The 20,341-nt window shown below is 34.0% G+C and overlaps 1 protein-coding gene and 1 long non-coding RNA gene across 2 annotated transcripts in view; both read left to right on the top strand.

The window, feature by feature from the left end:
- Positions 1–20,341, top strand: part of LOC143054898 (uncharacterized) — a 241,665-nt gene that overhangs the window by 58,305 nt on the left and 163,019 nt on the right. The gene's annotated exons all lie outside the window — the stretch shown is intronic.
- The window catches only part of LOC143054890 (uncharacterized), a 70,696-nt gene that overhangs the window by 14,954 nt on the left and 35,401 nt on the right, over positions 1–20,341 (top strand). The window contains exons 3-8 of the mRNA XM_076227977.1: positions 3,696–3,926; positions 12,798–13,322; positions 13,946–14,052; positions 15,568–16,021; positions 17,027–17,802; positions 18,530–18,560. Of these exons, the coding sequence (XP_076084092.1) occupies positions 3,696–3,926; positions 12,798–13,322; positions 13,946–14,052; positions 15,568–16,021; positions 17,027–17,802; positions 18,530–18,560 (2,124 nt within the window). The remainder of the gene's footprint in view (positions 1–3,695; positions 3,927–12,797; positions 13,323–13,945; positions 14,053–15,567; positions 16,022–17,026; positions 17,803–18,529; positions 18,561–20,341) is intronic.

Genomic DNA, 20,341 nt, shown 5'->3' with positions numbered 1-20,341 from the left:
ACATGTCCAATGTCCTTGACCTCATTTTCATGGTTCAGTGACCACTTGAAAAAAAAGTTCAGAATTTTTGTAACGTTGAATTCTCTCTTATAAGTAATAGGATAACTATATTTGGTATGTGCGTACCTTGCAAGGTCCTCTTGCCCGTCAGACAGTTTTCACTTGACCTCGACCTCATTTCATGGATCAGTGAACAAGGTTAAGTTTTGGTGGTCAAGTCCATATCTCAGATACTATAAGCAGTAGGGCTAGTATATTTGGTGTATGGAAGGACTGGAAGGTGTACATGTCCAACTGGCAGGTGGCATCTGACCTTGACCTCATTTTCATGGTTCAGTGGTTATAGTTAAGTTTTTGTGTTTTGGTCTGTTTTTCTCATACTTTATGCAATACGTCTACTATATTTGTTGTATGGAATGATTGTAAGGTGTACATGTCTAGCGGGCAGATGTCATCTGACCTTGACCTCATTTTCATGGTTCAGTGGTCAAAGTTAAGTTTTTAAGTTTTGATCTTTTTATCTAATATTATATGCCAAAAGTCAACTATATTTGGTGTATGGAAATATATTATGATCTATATGTCAGTCCCGCAGGTTTTATTTGACCATGACCTCAATTGCATGGTTCATTGGACAGTGTTAAGTTTTTGTGTTTTGGTCTATTTTTCTTAAACTATAAGTAATAGGTCAACTATATTTGTTGTATGGAAGCATTGTTAGCTGTACATGTCTGCCTGGCATGGTTCATTTGACCTTGACCTCATTTTCATGGTTCATTGGTCTTTGTTTAACTATCTTGTTTAATGTTAAGTTTATGTGACAGTTGTAATAACGCTTTATACATAGGACTATCAACATAATATCAATGATTAGTAAAGAAGGCAAGACATTTCAGTGTGTGCACTCTTGTTGAGATATGGCACAACATGTAAAAAAAACCTCCCCCTTTTTTACAAAATACTCAATAACTCAAATAGAAATTTTGAATCATCACCAAAAAGTATATAGATCTTTAGATTAATATAACTAAGAAGTGTTTAAAGTTTTAAGTCATAATCAAGAATCGCTTATGAGATACAGTGCGACATGTGAAAAAAACACACCCCTGTTTTAGTTACAAAGTGCCGTAACTCAAAAAGTCATAATCAAGAATCGCTTATGAGATACAGTGCGACATGTGAAAAAAACACACCCCTGTTTTAGTTACAAAGTGCCGTAACTCAAAAAGTCATAATCAAGAATCGCTTATGAGATACAGTGCGACATGTGAAAAAAACACACCCCTGTTTTAGTTACAAAGTGCCGTAACTCAAAAAGTCATAATCAAGAATCGCTTATGAGATACAGTGCGACATGTGAAAAAAACACACCCCTGTTTTAGTTACAAAGTGCCGTAACTCAAAAAGTCATAATCAAGAATCGCTTATGAGATACAGTGCGACATGTGAAAAAAACACACCCCTGTTTTAGTTACAAAGTGCCGTAACTCAAAAAGTCATAATCAAGAATCGCTTATGAGATACAGTGCGACATGTGAAAAAAACACACCCCTGTTTTAGTTACAAAGTGCCGTAACTCAAAAAGTCATAATCAAGAATCGCTTATGAGATACAGTGCGACATGTGAAAAAAACACACCCCTGTTTTAGTTACAAAGTGCCGTAACTCAAAAAGTCATAATCAAGAATCGCTTATGAGATACAGTGCGACATGTGAAAAAAACACACCCCTGTTTTAGTTACAAAGTGCCGTAACTCAAAAAGTCATAATCAAGAATCGCTTATGAGATACAGTGCGACATGTGAAAAAAACACACCCCTGTTTTAGTTACAAAGTGCCGTAACTCAAAAAGTCATAATCAAGAATCGCTTATGAGATACAGTGCGACATGTGAAAAAAACACTCCCCTGTTTTAGTTACAAAGTGCCGTAACTCAAAAAGTCATAATCAAGAATCGCTTATGAGATACAGTGCGACATGTGAAAAAAACACACCCCTGTTTTAGTTACAAAGTGCCGTAACTCAAAAAGTCATAATCAAGAATCGCTTATGAGATACAGTGCGACATGTGAAAAAAACACACCCCTGTTTTAGTTACAAAGTGCCGTAACTCAAAAAGTCATAATCAAGAATCGCTTATGAGATACAGTGCGACATGTGAAAAAAACACACCCCTGTTTTAGTTACAAAGTGCCGTAACTCAAAAAGTCATAATCAAGAATCGCTTATGAGATACAGTGCGACATGTGAAAAAAACACACCCCTGTTTTAGTTACAAAGTGCCGTAACTCAAAAAGTCATAATCAAGAATCGCTTATGAGATACAGTGCGACATGTGAAAAAAACACACCCCTGTTTTAGTTACAAAGTGCCGTAACTCAAAAAGTCATAATCAAGAATCGCTTATGAGATACAGTGCGACATGTGAAAAAAACACTCCCCTGTTTTAGTTACAAAGTGCCGTAACTCAAAAAGTCATAATCAAGAATCGCTTATGAGATACAGTGCGACATGTGAAAAAAACACACCCCTGTTTTAGTTACAAAGTGCCGTAACTCAAAAAGTCATAATCAAGAATCGCTTATGAGATACAGTGCGACATGTGAAAAAAACACTCCCCTGTTTTAGTTACAAAGTGCCGTAACTCAAAAAGTCATAATCAAGAATCGCTTATGAGATACAGTGCGACATGTGAAAAAAACACACCCCTGTTTTAGTTACAAAGTGCCGTAACTCAAAAAGTCATAATCAAGAATCGCTTATGAGATACAGTGCGACATGTGAAAAAAACACACCCCTGTTTTAGTTACAAAGTGCCGTAACTCAAAAAGTCATAATCAAGAATCGCTTATGAGATACAGTGCGACATGTGAAAAAAACACACCCCTGTTTTAGTTACAAAGTGCCGTAACTCAAAAAGTCATAATCAAGAATCGCTTATGAGATACAGTGCGACATGTGAAAAAAACACACCCCTGTTTTAGTTACAAAGTGCCGTAACTCAAAAAGTCATAATCAAGAATCGCTTATGAGATACAGTGCGACATGTGAAAAAAACACACCCCTGTTTTAGTTACAAAGTGCCGTAACTCAAAAAGTCATAATCAAGAATCGCTTATGAGATACAGTGCGACATGTGAAAAAAACACTCCCCTGTTTTAGTTACAAAGTGCCGTAACTCAAAAAGTCATAATCAAGAATCGCTTATGAGATACAGTGCGACATGTGAAAAAAACACTCCCCTGTTTTAGTTACAAAGTGCCGTAACTCAAAAAGTCATAATCAAGAATCGCTTATGAGATACAGTGCGACATGTGAAAAAAACACTCCCCTGTTTTAGTTACAAAGTGCCGTAACTCAAAAAGTCATAATCAAGAATCGCTTATGAGATACAGTGCGACATGTGAAAAAAACACACCCCTGTTTTAGTTACATCAATTATTGGAATGAAAGTATGCTTTAAATCTGACAGTCAAAAAGTTAAAAATTTACAGTTCATCAAAACTGTCAGAACATTTGAGTTATTACCCTTAAGGTAGCAACAGTTTAACTTAAATGCGGGATGGAAATAAGAATATCCATGATTGTGAGGGATAATACTATTTAATCACTATTTATACGGTGAAAGCACAGATTTCTTGAGACATCATCAGAAATACATCAATAATTGACCATTTGGAAAAAAATATTTCCAGATTCCGTCCCATCTGCCATGTTGGACAAGTTGCTTGGCAGTGGAAGCTATGAATCATTTGACATGCGCTGCATGGTTACTGGCCAGTTCGCCGTTGGAAAATCAAGTCTGGTCAAGCTTTTAGTTGGGGATAATGTTCCAGAAGGGAGACAACCCACTGATGGCATTTCCCTCATAGAAGGTCGCTGTGGCCTTGATCTTGAGACCAGAAGTTGGATCATGGTTGATCCAGGTAAGAATAGACATATACATACATAGATTTATATCTGAGTAAGGGTCTGTCATTTTATATATGTATTGTCAGTCTAACAGATTTTGGATCAATTTACATTTTGAAATTTCTTTTTTTTCATACAGTTTGATTGGTTTATATTTAGAAACAAAATTTACACCTGTCAGATAACGAAAATAGACATTTAAAGACTGAATAGCATATCATATGACAATTTACAGTTTGAAATTTCTTTTTTTCATACATTTTGATTGGTTAACACTTTCACTACTAAATTTATTTTTTTCGCGGGATTCCCTGGCCGAAATTTATTTGCACGAGCCATTTGCCTGACCGGGATTAATTTGACATGTGCTACATCAAAAACGACCTCGGTATTTTGGTCATTGAAGACTCAGGAGCCATAGCGAGTTGTGCGGTCAAATTTTGATAAAATGTACATAAATATCATAGGTTGAGCGTCTGTAGACTGTTCATAGAGAAGGAAGCAGTTAACATTAAAAACGCGTGTCGATAACGTAGAATGACCGAGTTGGAAGATAATTTTTGTCATTGCGTACCCGTATATCACCACTGTGTCTAAACCACACTGGCAAAATTTGATCAGACTCGATGGTATCTAACATCCAGCACAATGAGGGAACATCAATAGAAAGAAGAAAGATAGGTTTCTCCTTATTTTTTTATTTTTTAATGATATCGAAGAATATGTATAGATTATAACATGCCCTTTTCCATATTGGCCCTGGTATCATCCAGAGACTCCCATATCGGCCTCGAGGCTTTAGCCGAGGGCCGATATGGGTCGAGGGATGATACCAGGGCCAATATGGAAAAGACATGTTATAATCTTTTTATCACATATTTAATTTCTGCAGAAAAGAGAAACAAAGGTCAATTATAACAATTTAATGAAAGATAAAAGGTAAAATCTTAAACATTTTATCACAAACGTGTCGTTAAGGACACAGTGACGTCACGTCATTTAGAATCGGGGCACAATATCAATATGGTCTTTTTTGCCCCGGGCAATTTTGAGGTTATTGCATATGCAAAACCAGATGTATTCGTAACAAATATGTGATAATATCAGATTATTACATGGCATTTTTCATATCGCATGTATTATCAGCCCTAGGTTCAATATCAGCCCAAGAACCGCATGGCTCGAGGGCTGATATTGACCGAGGGCTGATAATACATGCGATATGAAAAATGACATGTTATGATCTTTTTATCATATGCTTCAACAATGGAGAAAAATAACAGATTCATATATTGATCCTTTTACGTGGTTCCCAAATAGAAGTTCAAAGATTGAAAAGTTCACGGACGTCGGACCCAAATTTAGTACATTCGTATCAAATCTTTCTACCATATGCCTCAACAGAGGAGAAAACATTTTTAATATGGATGACTCGACAAACAAACAAAAAATAACAATATACATAATGAACACTGTTTGGAAAAGTCAACCTTTTCAAACTTGTAACTTTCTAAATTATGTGGGAAACTTATAAAGAATGCATTTATTTGTATAATTTGTTTGTTTTTTTATTTTTATTTTTTTGTTTTTTTTGTTATTATTTTACACAATATACTTTTCAGTATCTAAATAATTGTTTTGTACACTATTTCGTAATGTTTTTCACTGAAAACGTAGCATTGAGGTGTATTTTCCGGAATTTGCCGAGTATCACCGGAATGCCATGTGATAACGTTACGGAAAGGCATGTGATAACAATCGAAGCATGTGATAAACTTTTCATATCAGCCCGCTAAGCACCAATTCGAAAAATATGGAATTTACGTTAATTTAATGCTATTATTATACAGTAAAAATCATATGTTATTTAGTCTAAGTATATGATAAATATACATATACAACTATTTTCTATTGTGATATGCAATATTTTCTACAACCGTTCTATATTAATGAAGCAATAAGTAAAAATGCATGTCAAAATGAGGAATTGAGTGAACCTTGCCTCGAAATTGTTTAATTTCTCGTTAAATTGTTCACATTGTACGGAATGAAAGGTACGGAAAGATAGATACTTAAGTAAAAATTAAAATCTTAACTATGTAGTCAAAATTTAGGATGTATAAGATAACATAAAATTGACAAATACATCAACTGATGTTTTAGTCCGGCGGCTACAAGCATATTTCAGAAGAATTGTGCACATCCTGCTACAAGCATGAAATTTGGCATAGACCTTCCTCAACTATTACTCTTTTATTTCAGATAGGGAGGCAATTGAAAAAAATTTCTCACTTCCGGTAAAATCCAAAATGGCGGACATCATACTTTAATTCGCCCAATATCGAAGGCTAGCATGTGAAAAGGTGTTATTAACATGCTACTATCATAATATTGGGTACCAACCTTTTTTATATACTACTTTTGGATATATGATATAGATAAGATGTTTAAAAAACCCTACTTCCGGTAAAATCCAACATGGCGGATATAGTACTAGAGTATGCTTATTTTTAGGGAGGGTAATTGAAATGTGTGTTAATGTATTGCTACTATCCTTACATTGGGCAGGATCCTTTCTTTTGTGCTTTTCATGGATACAATGTATATGACATAGCTCTTTAAAAACCTTACTTCCGGTAATATCCAGAATGGCGGACATAGAAAGATCAATTTTCTATTTTAATATTCAATATTTTTCAAAATGTAAAGAAAATGTTTTTTGTTGTTATTTTTTGCTTGTATTTGAACTATTGGCTTCTGGTTATCCTCAAAACCACTAATTTTATTTTGTTGTAAATTTTTAAATGACACTTCCGGTAAAAAAAAAACCCAAATATGGTGTAAATTTCAAAAATGTGTCCTCAATCCATATCTTTGATAAAGAGTTTTAGTTAGATTGGTTAAAACAAAATAAAATTACTTAAGTACTAAAACATTTTTCAAATTACTACTAGTTGGCTCAAAATACATGAATATTCACAGTCACAACACATGCAAGCAAAGCAGTGCACGGGAGATCCGATTTTCCACATTAACATCGATTGCGACATCCTCTGTATCTGTATGAATACGTTGTCAAACCAATTCTGGCTTTAATATAAAGATTTATTGACGAGGCGTAAGAGCAGATTTGACGCTCTCTATGATTGATGCGCACTCTACAGTGTCGTCTGACTGATTGGACGCAATCACTGTCTTTACAAAGAATGAGTTTGAGTATTGTGGTGTTTTTATTAGTGGAATGTCACAATATTTGTTGCATGGTATTCTTCGAACTTATTGGCAGTTATGTTTCTCGTAGGACGTGCTTTTTTGAGAAATTCGTCCAATTCAATAGCGCGAAGCAGCCCCTAATCCACTTTGTACATAAATATCAACTTCTAGCTTGTTCCTCTTGCAATTGTCTGGAGGTCTTGTAGTTCCAGTTGGGCAAGCATATTGGAGACACACCCTTCCTCTCTTGACTTGTTATCTATGGTGATAAATCTTGCCGCTTGACGTATCCTTTCTAGCTTGTTTATGTTTGTTACCGTGTAGGGGTCACATACTATGGCTCCAAATTCCATCGTTGATCAACGAGCGAGATGTCAGCTGTTTTTTTGCAATCTTGTGGGGAGTATTTCAAGTTTCTTCTTTGAAAGCCAAGTGTTGAATTTGCTTTCTTTGCCACGTTTAATATGTGGGTGGTCCATTTGAGGCCTAGGTACGGGTTATGCTTGACTTGTTGTAGTATGTGTCCATTTACACTGTAGATTTTAAAGCTTTTGTTTCTGATGCTTAGGATGTAGCATTTTTTGGCATCGAACCGCATTCCCTAGTACATCCACAATGTACAAGCTTCTGACAAAATTATTAGGCCTTAGAAAGAGTTATTTAAAAGTTATCCTCTTTGTCCCTTCGCCATCCATTAGGGCCTGAACTGGGTAGCATAAGAGTCAATTCCAAGCTCGGCCCCCTAATCACCTGCCTTAGTATATTGCACGTTTTACATGCTGGAAAAATTATACCTAGTTGAGAGGATCCTCAATTAGTCGTCCCTTTTGCGCAAATAGTTATTTTCTTTATTCGTAACCATATTAACCCCATCTGATAAGTTTGTGTGATCTTACAGTTAAATCTCGGTGATTTAGGCTGATTAATCATCATTCTTTATGTCAAAGTTACATCTTCAAATGCCATCAATGTCTCCCACGCAGTCTTTTTTTCCTTTTCAAGCATTCAGAGAACCATATCACAACTGGTAAAGACATGGATCCCAATAAGTGTGTGTAATCACTCATTGCCAGGTGCATTTGAAAGGTCATTGATATATATATCCACAGCTTTTTGCCCTCCCAAACACAATCCATAGTTCGTCTACCTCTGTCACTGAATAGTGAAACAGTAACGACTATTCGAATCATGACTCATGCAAGTTCGTGTTTCATTGCATCAGACACATGCACCATGATTCTATTGTCAGCCTCTTAATGTGAACATGGTGATAAACTTGAAATACATCTAGAGGTAAATAAGATAGAATATCCTGAGCATTTGTAATAAGAAGCAAAAGCTACATTTAGGGGAAAGGGGATACACAGACGAATCCAGAGTCAAAACAAGATTACGACAATAAGAAAGAACTTTCATTCACAACAGCTTGCTCAAAAGATTTTGAGGAAAAGGTAGTTGTAGCAACAATTGTCAGGATGTTCTGTGTTATCCACCACATGGTGATGTTTCAAGCTTAGCATCATGTTCACGTGAAGATGCTGACACTTGAATCAAGTTGCATGTGTCTGATGCAGTGAAACACAGATTTAACTGAGTCATGACTCGAACAGTCGATACTGATGTTGCTGTCATTGCTGTTTCGCTTTTCAGTGACATAAGGGCAGACAAACTTTGGCTTGCATTTGGAAGTGGAAAAAGCTTCAGATACATATCTATCCATGACCTTTCAAATACACTAGGCATTGAGAGATTACACGTTTGCAGGAAAAGGAACTGCGTTGGTGACATGGTTGGTGTTTATAGATGTGACTCTATCATTTAGAATGATGATTGATCAGCCTACATCACCAGATATGGATTTGACAATGTCATTGATAGAGTGATACATGGTTTTGTTGTAAGATCGAACAAAATTATTAGATGAGGTTAACGAAGCAAGAATAAAAATGTGTTTTTGGAAAAGGAAATACTTATTGAGGCTATTCCCACGACTCGGTCTAGTCTTTTTCAGCAAGTAAAACATGCAATATACCATGGAGGGTGCAAATGAGTAACAAGCTTCGTATTGTTTCCTATGCTAACTAGTCCATCGCTTATGAATGGAGAAGGGAAAAATATAATCCATGGGAACCTTTTTGGACAACTCTTTGTGAGGCCTCTACATCTTATCAGGAGCTTGTACATTATACTAGTAGATGTAAGAAACAATACCAAGATTTTTATAAATTTGGAAAATAAGCTCTCCGATTGTTAATAAACATGTATTTGCGGCCATAAATAAGTCATTCTAAAGATGTTTAAGAACTTAAAGTGATTTTATTTTGTTTTTATCAATCTATCCAAAACTCTACATCAAAGATATGGATTGAGGACTCATCATTGTAATTTACGCCATATTGGGTTTCTTTCACCGGAAGTGTTAATTTTGTATTTAAACATATAAAGCTGAATAGAATTAGTGGGTTTTAGGATGACTTACAGCCAAATGTTTAATGACCAGCTAAAAAAAACCATTTTATTTACATTTTGAAAAAAGTTGAATATTAAAATGAAAAATTATCAATAATTCTATGTTTGCCATATTGGATATCACCGGAAGTAAGGTTTTTAAAGACATATGTCTTATACATTGTATCCATGAGAAGCACCAAAGAAAGGATACTGCACAATATAATGATAGTAACAATACTGTAATACACATTTCGATTACCCTCCCTAAAAATAAGCTTATTCTAGTACTATATCCGCCATGTTGGATTTTACCGGAAGTAGGGTTTTGAAGACATCTTATCTATACCATATAACCAAAAGTAGTACAAAACAAAGGTTTGTGCCAAATATTATGATAGACATGATAGAAGCATGTTAATAACACCTTTTCACATACTAGCCTTCGATATTGGGCAAATTAAAGTATGATGTCACACCATTTTGAATTTTACCGGAAGTGAGACATTTTTTTTAAATGCCTCCCTATCTGAAATGAAAGAAAAATAGTTGAGGAAGGTCTATGCCAAATTTCATGCTTGTAGCAGGATGTGCACAATTTTTCACAAAGCCGCCGTACTATTTGTTCAAGCAGCACAAATAAATATCAAAAGCTGACAATTAATATTTTAAATTTATTTTCATCATAGTTTAATTTATTAATCACATGAAGTACAGGCAAAGAAGATCATATTATAAGCAGACAGTTACTGGGTACTGTTTTATTTAAAATCATGATATGCACACACAGATGCAAGACATTGAAAACTATTACCAGAAAAGGGATTAAAATACATGTTTTACTGCACAATGCAGTTTTAAAATTCATTGATGGAAAGCTACATCAGGGTGTGGATATAGTTTGTAATAACATTTGGAAGCTATGAAATTTGTTTTATTTTGTTTTTTATGCTGCCTTGAATAGGAGGATTCATATCATAAATTCTAATTTTTAAATTGAGTGAGGACATTAGGAAACTATTTTTTTTTCTAATTTTCTGTTCATGTTGTTGGGCTATTGTTGGGCTATTTGATGGAATGGTTTGTCAAAAGGTAAATACAAATAACTTGAGTGAGGTTGTTATACTATAACCAATGTTACCAGTCTATTGATTAATCTATTACATCCAGTAGCAAGTGTTACTTGCATATACATGTAAGCCTATATATTAATGTGGTATGAAAATCCTGCTTACATGTACTAGTCTCATAAACAGTGTTAATTTAAGAAGCTGACTTACAAGGTAACAGCCACAAGACCCTTAAATAGTCCCATTATCCCATTTCCAATTTGATCAGTCTTTTCTCTTTAGAGTCCTATATGACTTGGCTTCTGAGAGAAGCAGCAATTTCAATACCATTTGCAGTCTCTTTTTGAACACAAAAGGGGTGTTTCCTAGTGCAAAAATGGTTGTTTATATGAGAATTACAAATAACAATAACAATAGGCATACACTGCCACACTGATCATTCATCTTTTGTGTTTGTATGCAATATGAGGGAGAGTAATTTATTAGGTTCCACATAATTTTCAAAACAAAAAATTGAACCCCTTTTGTTTTCAGAAACATGTACAGGAACAGTATTATTTTACAATAATAAAAAATGCCATCTTAAGATTAATCAGTAGAAACAAACAACACATTATGTTTTTCACTTTGGAAAAAAAATCACTTCCTTTCAGCAAAAACAAATATTGTTTTTCCCTTCCAAATTCTGTGAAAAAAATAATTTTCCCTTCCCTTCTAAAACAAATATTATTTTTCACTTCCCTTCTTTGACAATGTTTTCTTTAAAAAAAAATAGAGAATAAAAGCAATTTGTTACATAAAAATAATCATCTTGGCATCTTTCAGTTGTTTTACTCTGTCTCTGTCAACAGAATTTGTTTTTCAAAACAACTTTAAACATTTTTGTATGCTGAACCAGACTTTTAAAAACCTCTGTTACAAGACGAGATATATCATGGAAATTTTTTTACACTCAATTAAAATACGAATACGATTGCAGAATATTGTCTCATCTTTCCAAACCACTTTTCTTTTAAATAATAAAGCTAGGAGATGGGACAACACATGTTTTTATGAACTGCACTAGCCTATTTATAGACTCTCCGTCAATATCCGGTTCTATTTTGAATGGAAGTGGACTTTCGTTTTGTTGACCTAGATACTGCAGTACAGCCATTCAACAAAAAGAAATAAAACCAGTAGCACTGCAGACTCCTAAGAGTGTCTAAAACGATGATAAAATACTCTGATTCAATCGGTAATGAAAGGTGACTGTCAAACGGCAGCGAGAAATATTAATTTTCAGCCGTGCACCTGATGACGACAATCAAAATCTCGATTTCAAGTTCTTTTCCAAATATGCCTCTCACCACTCCAAAATTTACGTTCATACATTACTTTTGCACAAGTTAAACGACTTTCACAACCGCATGTTAAGTTTTCTAGATGTTATAACTCCAAATGAAACTCCTGACCACGATTGTTTATGATTCCACCATTTTGGTTTTCACGATTTTTTTTCTTCTCAACAATCTTTGAAAAAACATATTTTCACAGTGTTTTTACGCCCGATACTTAAATATAGAATGCATTTGATGTTTATCATAGCATCTATGGAGCAACTGCACCAAGAAACATGTCTAAACGTTATTTTTACTGTTTGCACTGTGACCGTCTAAGCATAGAAATCTATGTATCCTTAAGGATAACTTCGCCCTCAGCCCAGTGGTGCCAAAAGGATAATTTAGGCTCGCACTGGAGGGTGCCAAAAGGATAATTTCGGTACGAAAGGGTTAATTGATATTTAGAAACTAAATTTACACCTATAATGAAAATAGAAATTTAAAAACTGAAGAAGAAATCATATGACATACTTATATGATTTATTTTTTGTCTAGATTTGTTGAAATCTATTTCTGATAACGAGGTTACCTATTTACCAACTAAATTTAGCAAAAAATTGTTTGACATTTGAAATTAATTGTGTGTCGTTTTAAAATAAAAGTATGTAACTGAGGTATGTTTGCCAGTGAAACAATATCTATCAAAGTTAAAATAACTTGGATGTCGTTATCAAAGCTATTCATACCGAAAATTATCTATTTTGGATATAAATGTATAATAAAAATTATATAATTGCTATAACCATCAGTCTTTTGATGTTTGTTTTTACAGCAACTTATAATGCTTTGGATGTTGTATACAACAAAGTGTTAATGACCTCCGTAGAAGGAAATGAAAGTGAACAAACAAAAACACAAAAAAAACAACCTGTTGATCGTCAAAAGAAAGACGATACTCATCCTCCGATGTCAGAAGCTACCAAATCAAAAGTTTTCCCTGTGAACCTCTCAGATGAACCCACTACACAGCCACAAGCAGCACACGTTTTGTCACCAAAGATGTCCTCTAGTGAGTCTAAAAGACAGCAAATGAAGAAGAAAATGACAACCAAAATGACCAAAGAAGAAATTAGAAAGAGAATGGAGAAAGTCCTCAAAAGTGGGAAATATAAGATGAAAGTTGGCCGCCTCATCTTCTGGGACTTTGGTGGACAGTATGTCTATTATACAACACACCAGACATTCATGACGTTCAGGGCTTTGTTTCTAGTAGTTTTTGACGGAAGTAAAAAATTGAATGAAGAAGTCCCTGATGTACTGTGTTTTCCAGGGCAACACATGACACCAACCCCAGCAGGTAATTTATGTTAATTACAATTATGAAATCTATATTTTTATACTTGTCTTGTTTGTCAATATATATACATAAACTAATCGTAGATACCAGGATTGAAATTTTCATAATTTGCGCCTGACGTGCATTTCGTCTGCATAAGACTCTCGAAATTGCTGTAGTAGATCATATCAAATTGGAGGCAGACTGCAATGTTTTTCATATTTTCAATTTTTATGGTGATTGTAAGCAGTTAAAAAAATATTCATTCACATGTACAACACATGTACAACACATCTTTGTTTATCTACATTTGACAAATCAATGTAATAAGTAAACGGATTGATGCCAAAAGAAGGACAAGCTTATCATCCACGTAGGAGAACACGAGTCCAGTTGTTGATGGTGTTCTTGTGATGTGTTTGTTGACTGTTGTTTGTCTTTGTCATCTTTATTTTGATACTAGTACATGATTTTTGTATTCTTTTGTTGATTTTCTAGTTTGTGATTGCCGCCGTTTTAACAAAACTGATCAAATGTTACAAACATAATAATATTCACGTTATTATATATTAGGTATTGAAATATCACTGAGATGCATTACAACTCATATCACATATCGTATTTTAATTTTATTCTACTTTCAGTATTCTTATTGCATTGGGTAAACTCAATCCTAACATATTGTAAAGTGGTGTATGCTGGCATCCCTAAGATATTGTTTGTTGCCACCCATAAGGACAAGATTCCAGTGGTAAGTAACAAATAAAAAGATGCATGTAAGTTTTACCTACGATAGTAGAGGGGCATTATGTTTTCTGGTCTGTGCGTCCTTCCGTCTGTTCGTCTGTCTGTCCATTATTTTGTTCGTCTGTCTGTCTGTTTGTCCCACTTCAGGTTAAAGTTTTTGGTCAAGGTAGGTTTTGATGAAGCTGAAGTCCAATCAACTTGAAACTTAGTACACATGTTCCTTATGATATGATCTTTCTTATCTTAAAACCAAATTAGACTTTTGACCCCATTTTCATGGTCCATTGAACATAGAAATTAAAAGTGTGAGTTTCAGGTTAAAGTTTTTGGTCAAGGTAGTTTTTGATGAAGTTAAAGTCCAATCAACTTGGAACTTAGTACACATGTTCTCTATTGGTTGATCTTTTCACTTTTAAGGCCAAATTAGATATTTTACCCAATTTCACGGTCCATAAAACATGGAAAATAATAATGCGACTGGGGCATCTGTGTACTTTGGACACATTCTTGTTTTATACAGACATTCATTAGATCTTGTTTGTTGTAACTCACAAGTACAAAGTACCAGTGGTAAATATATACATAGGTATTTTATACAAAGCATTCCTTAAAGGGATACTAGCTACAAGATATAAAAAATCTAAAGTAAGATTTTTTTTGTTAAATGAATAATGAAAGTGAAATAGTGAAATAATAATTCGCTTTTGGCAGCCAAAATAGTTAAATTTTGACAAATTAAGCGAAGAAACATTGATATTTTCTAATTCACTTGCAAGTGAAATAGTCGACCTCATTAATCCGTATTCATGTGAACTTCAGTTTAACCCCTAGCTAAAGATTGACAACGCATGCAGTGCACGTGTACTGGTTATTTTAAAAGAAAAAGAATGTCAACAATGAAAGTGAAACTACGGTTAACCATTTGATTACTTATTCAATCCATATAAAATCATTCTTAAACTGTTTCTTTTGGACTTTTAGTAGTTTGGATAAATGTTTTACATTGTTATAAATCAAATATGAGAATTTGAGTCAAATCGGTGACCATGAATTTGACAGCTAGTGCCCCTTTAAGAGATCTAGATAAATGCTAGATATTTATCAATAGTTTAAGAGGTAATTTCCATATGTCAAAAGGGAATGTAGACTTCTTCATATCTGTCCTTGTGTCCATTTGTGCCATGATACTTTGATTTTGGTCTTAAAGTTCGTGTTAATGATCTCCTTTGAATTTTTGCCAGTGGCGGATTCAGAACTTTTTATACGGTCCCATTAACTACCATAAGATGGGGCAGCTACAGTCATGCTTTGGTTCCCAAATACAATGTAGTCTGTGTTCATTAGAAAGATGGTAACATAGGTCATAGTAAAGATAACAGCTTTGTATTTATGTCTCTAGTCATTGTTAATATTATATGATGTCTCAGAATGTTCTCACTGCAGTGGGATAACGATAAGTGTGTGTCATTCCATGCAATGATTATTTCTTCATGTTACCTCTTATTTATTTTGTTGGCAGGAGGATGTAGAAACAAGACGTGCACTATTGTACAGCGAAGTAGAGGAATTATTTAGGGACCATGAAGGAAGAAATCATCTTGTCCTTGACAAACAAATATTTGTCAATGCAACTGATAAAGCTGATCAAGAAATTGAAGACCTGAAGGAGGCCATCACGGAGCTTACTTTCGATCATCCGTGTTGGGGGGAGAGGATGCCAAACGCTTGGGTCCCCCTTGAACTGGAGATAGCTGAGTTGGTTGCTGCAGGAAAACAAATCCTGTCATTGGAAGAAGTTGAAGAATTAAATACAATCAGCAAGGTGTCCGTTCTGGATTTAGAACAACTTCATGAGTTCCTCCATTTCCAGCACTCACTGGGGAAAATCGTGTACATTGATACAGAGCAGCTCAGAGATTATGTTATAATCAACCCACTACTTATGGTGGAGGTCATGAGATCATTTGTGACAGGTATGTGTTTCAATCGATATTATGGATGTTATGAGGTCCTTTGTGACAAGTATGTGTTTCGATAGTTATTATGGATGTTTTGAGGTCCTTTGTGACAAGTATGTGTTTCGATAGTTATTATGGATGTTATGAGGTCCTTTGTGACAAGTACTTAATATTAATCAATTATGTAACAACCCTTTTCTGTAAGATGTAATTGGTGCTTACCATTGTTGTCATTTGTGACATGACATCATAGAGAGGAGTCAAATACAAATTATACTTTGCATAATGTGAATTCTTTTAAATGATATATTAAATTTTGAAATAGTTAATGTTGAGATAAACATTAAGCAAAGAGTCCTTAATTTGCAAGTTTCTTTTTCAATTTCTATATTGAATTGACTCAAATGAAATTTGAAATTTCCCACAATTTGATATTTTGATGGCTTTTTTCTCAGAATTATAATGTTACTCCACAAAATCCTGATTGCAATGTTTTTTAGGTCACACAATTGCAGCTAAACTTGAAATTAAGGCAGCAACCATTTGATTTTCTGGGGGGGCTATGGTTTTTTTTCGCCTGCGGCGACAAACAGTCTAATTTTTCGCGACAAGTCGAAAACAATTTTTTTCTTTCAATTTTAGCATTACATATAGTGGCAGCTGAGGGTGAAACAAACAATTTTTTTTTTCTCAGAAGCAAAAATAAATTATTTTTTTCTCCAAAAACTGGAAACAAACTTTTTTTTCCAAAAAAAAACATATCAATAGAGGAGATGTGTCCGTTATCTCTATAATTGACAGTGCTCATGTTTTCTTATATTAACTTGAAACAGTAACTTAAATTCTTTGTTCTTTTTAAATTTTCTAATTTATATATGTTCACCAAATCTCTATGATAGACATGATAGAGGAAATAAAGCTATGTATATGTTAGTCCATTATGTACTACTTGAAACAACCTGTAATTTCATGTTAATAACCCCAGATTTTTTTTTACCTCTATGTGTTATTTTTTTTCAGACAAAGTATTTTGGCCAAAGAAAAGAAGCATGCAGGAAATATTCAGAAGAATGTCAGACAGTGGGATAATATGCAGAGGAGACATGTACAGCATTTGGGACCAAAAGGACTTCCGGGCAATTCTACCATACAAAGAGTTTATATTCAACATCCTCATTCATTTAGACATCCTGGCAGAGCAACGTAGATATGATATAGCTACCGGAATGCGGTTACCAGTAGAAAACTATTTTGTTCCCTGTATGGTCACTGAAAGAAATACCACCAGCTTTATGGTCAAAGAATGTAAACCAGAAAGAGCTATTTGCTTAGCATTTGTTTTTAAAGGGACTGTCATACCACCAGCCCTACCAAATCGTCTGATCAGTGCATGTCTAAGCATGTGGAACGTGAAGCAGTATAAAGGAAGACAACTCCTGTTTTCAGGATTTATTGGTTTATCATTTGACAAGTCACATGATATTGTTGTTTGTGTTGAAGGCAACAAGATTCTACTTTACATCATCCACAGAACCTCTTCCGGATTAATCGTACCTGATATAGCTACAGGTGTTAAGGAATGCTTGGTTACAACAATGGAAAGAATTTCAGATTTCTATCAGTCCACAATCCATGCAAAACGCAGCAAACAATCAATTTTCCATATTGAATATTCATGTTCAAAATTGCATTGTTTCATCAGTGAGAAGGAAGCTTTACAGACCAGCGAATGGGTTTGTGACGAACATAAACTAACACACACAGATGGAAACTGGCTTGTTTGGAATCAAGATAAGGTATGCACTATCTATAAGTATAAAGCAAATTTAATAATTTCAAGGCAAAACAAAACAAAAAAAAACAATAACCAATGGGGGTTCCAGAGTTTAACAAGCTACGATGCTCTCATATTTGTGCATACCCCTGTTTGCATAAAAACCTAATAAGGATCTAAAGGTTGACCGGGTAATCTTAAAAGCAAAAATTTTGAACAGTAACATTTATGCTGTGACTGACGTGGTGTATGTATAGAAACATGTTGCATATTTTACATGGTTACATATTGAAAGCAAGAGTTTATGTTTTAAGTGTCTTAGAATGAACTTAACATTATATACAAGCATTACTTCATTTATTCCTGATGGTTAACTTCCAATTTCATTTACCAACATTCTAACAGCACCTCTATATGGAATAATAGATAACATATTCCAGAGTTTCTGTTTCTTTTTAAAATTTCCTTGATACATATTGTTTGCTAACACATAGGTTTCTCTATTTATGTTGACCATTCCCGAAAAGTAATAAGGCATGCCATGAATGTAATGATGTTAACTGCAATGAATTAAGAATTTCATAGAAATCATTGTTGTTTTGCAACATTTATAGAAACAAACTTGTTTTGTTAAGAGTAACACAACTGTTGTCAATAGTCTTTGTACGCTTTTGCCATCACTGAAACTCATTATAGAGTGTTGTTCAATATATTAAAGATAATTATATCTTGATATTTTATTTTTGCAGAAGAAAGATCAGTGTGAGCAGAACTGTCCAGGTTAGTATTCTGTTGGTTCATAATCTGCCAACCTACATGGCTATAAATAGAACATAGGGGGACAATGCACTTTCGGCTTTCTATTTTTGAAACTAAGCATTTAGAGCAATCTAAAAGTGGTATAATATTCATTAACTATTATTAAATGAATAATAATAATAATAATAAATTCTTTATTTAACAAAGGTAATTCATTTAACATACAATTGTTAATCTCACACAAGGCCTTCACACCTTTAAATGAATAATAAAAGTGTTTGAATACTGATTCTAGGAAGATGCTTTTGAAATTTTTAGCCCTTTTGAAAAGATTACAGCTGGAATGAAAAAAGGAATGAGTGTTCACCGACAATTCAGGTGAATTTAACTTTATTTTGAAAATGAACACAAACACTACTTTGTGGATTTTCCATTCGCTGAAGAAAAAATCAAAAGAAATCTACGCGACATCGTTTCATTCATGAATATGAATATTTCATGAATGAACGTTTTCCCGCATATTTTTTACTAATTACGATACTTACAAATGTTTATTCTCAAATATAAAGTAAAAACCAGAGAGAATCGAAAGACTCCAGTAGTCATGACTGACATTACTGAATGCAACTTGTTTATATTTTGACCAAGCCGTCGGATAATTGACAAGTGATAAAATTTTGATTGAACAAATATACACAGGTGACAGATAATCATATGACTTACATCACACGCCAAAGACGAGTAAAGGTAAAAAGTGACTGTTGAAAGCCATACATTGACCTATAATGGTAAACTTTTATAAATTGTTATTTGGATGGAGAGTGTCTCATTGGTACTCACACCACATCTTCATATATCTATAAAACATTGATCGGAAGGTTTTGATGCCAAAAACATTTTGAAAAATTTTATAAATACCTATTTATTTAGATACTAGCTATTTCACATTCCAATGTGGATTTAAGGACCTTCACTTGTCCAGCATGCTCAGTCACATGGATTAAACTAACAGCCGAAAAACATTGACTCAATGACAGTTCATACATGACATACATATCACAGCCTCCTCAGTGTTACGATTAACAATAACATTTGTACACACATCGTTACAAAGGATAAGGTAGACAAGTCAGCTTTTACATTACTCAGTGTATCAAGACAAGTGCTATAGCAATTATTTACATGACTAAATAAAATCTGTCCATGTAATAGCAAAATGACTTTCTTACTCTTAGTGCTAGTCCAAAAATTTCAAATATTATTGCCTCAATGCTTAATTTCACAGATCAACTGTAAAATGTGTTACAGGGTTATAAGCAACTCTAAGAATCTAGTGTATTTAACTTCGTATTCCTGTCATCATACAGCTGTTGTCCCCACCATGTTAAGTTTTACCCTTTTCTTATGTAAGTATGTACATCCCTTACTTGTACATACGTCCAAACATTGGTTTCTGATCTCTAACTTTTAGTTATCCCTTAACCAAATTGTATAAAACTTATACGCAATGCTTATTTCCACAAAACACGGATCAAGTTGAATTTTGTTGGCGTCTATTTTATAATTCTAGAGTTATGCTCCTTAACAAATTGGTTTCTGTTCTCTAACTTTACCCGGTAGTTTTCCTAAACCAAATTGTATGAAACTTATATATTTCTATGAGTTATGATCCTTACCAGATGAAAAAGTAACTTAGTTGATTGATTCTTTTGTTTGCTAACCTTAGTTTGTCTCAACAAAATGTTATGAAACTTATACACAACGCTCATTATCAAACAATACTGATTACATTTGAGTTATGG

The sequence above is a fragment of the Mytilus galloprovincialis genome, chromosome 12 (assembly GCF_965363235.1).
Source record: "Mytilus galloprovincialis chromosome 12, xbMytGall1.hap1.1, whole genome shotgun sequence".
Classification (NCBI taxonomy): domain Eukaryota; kingdom Metazoa; phylum Mollusca; class Bivalvia; order Mytilida; family Mytilidae; genus Mytilus; species Mytilus galloprovincialis.
The sequence above is the reverse complement of the archived record's forward strand: the minus strand, read 5'-3'. Positions and strand labels throughout refer to the sequence as shown.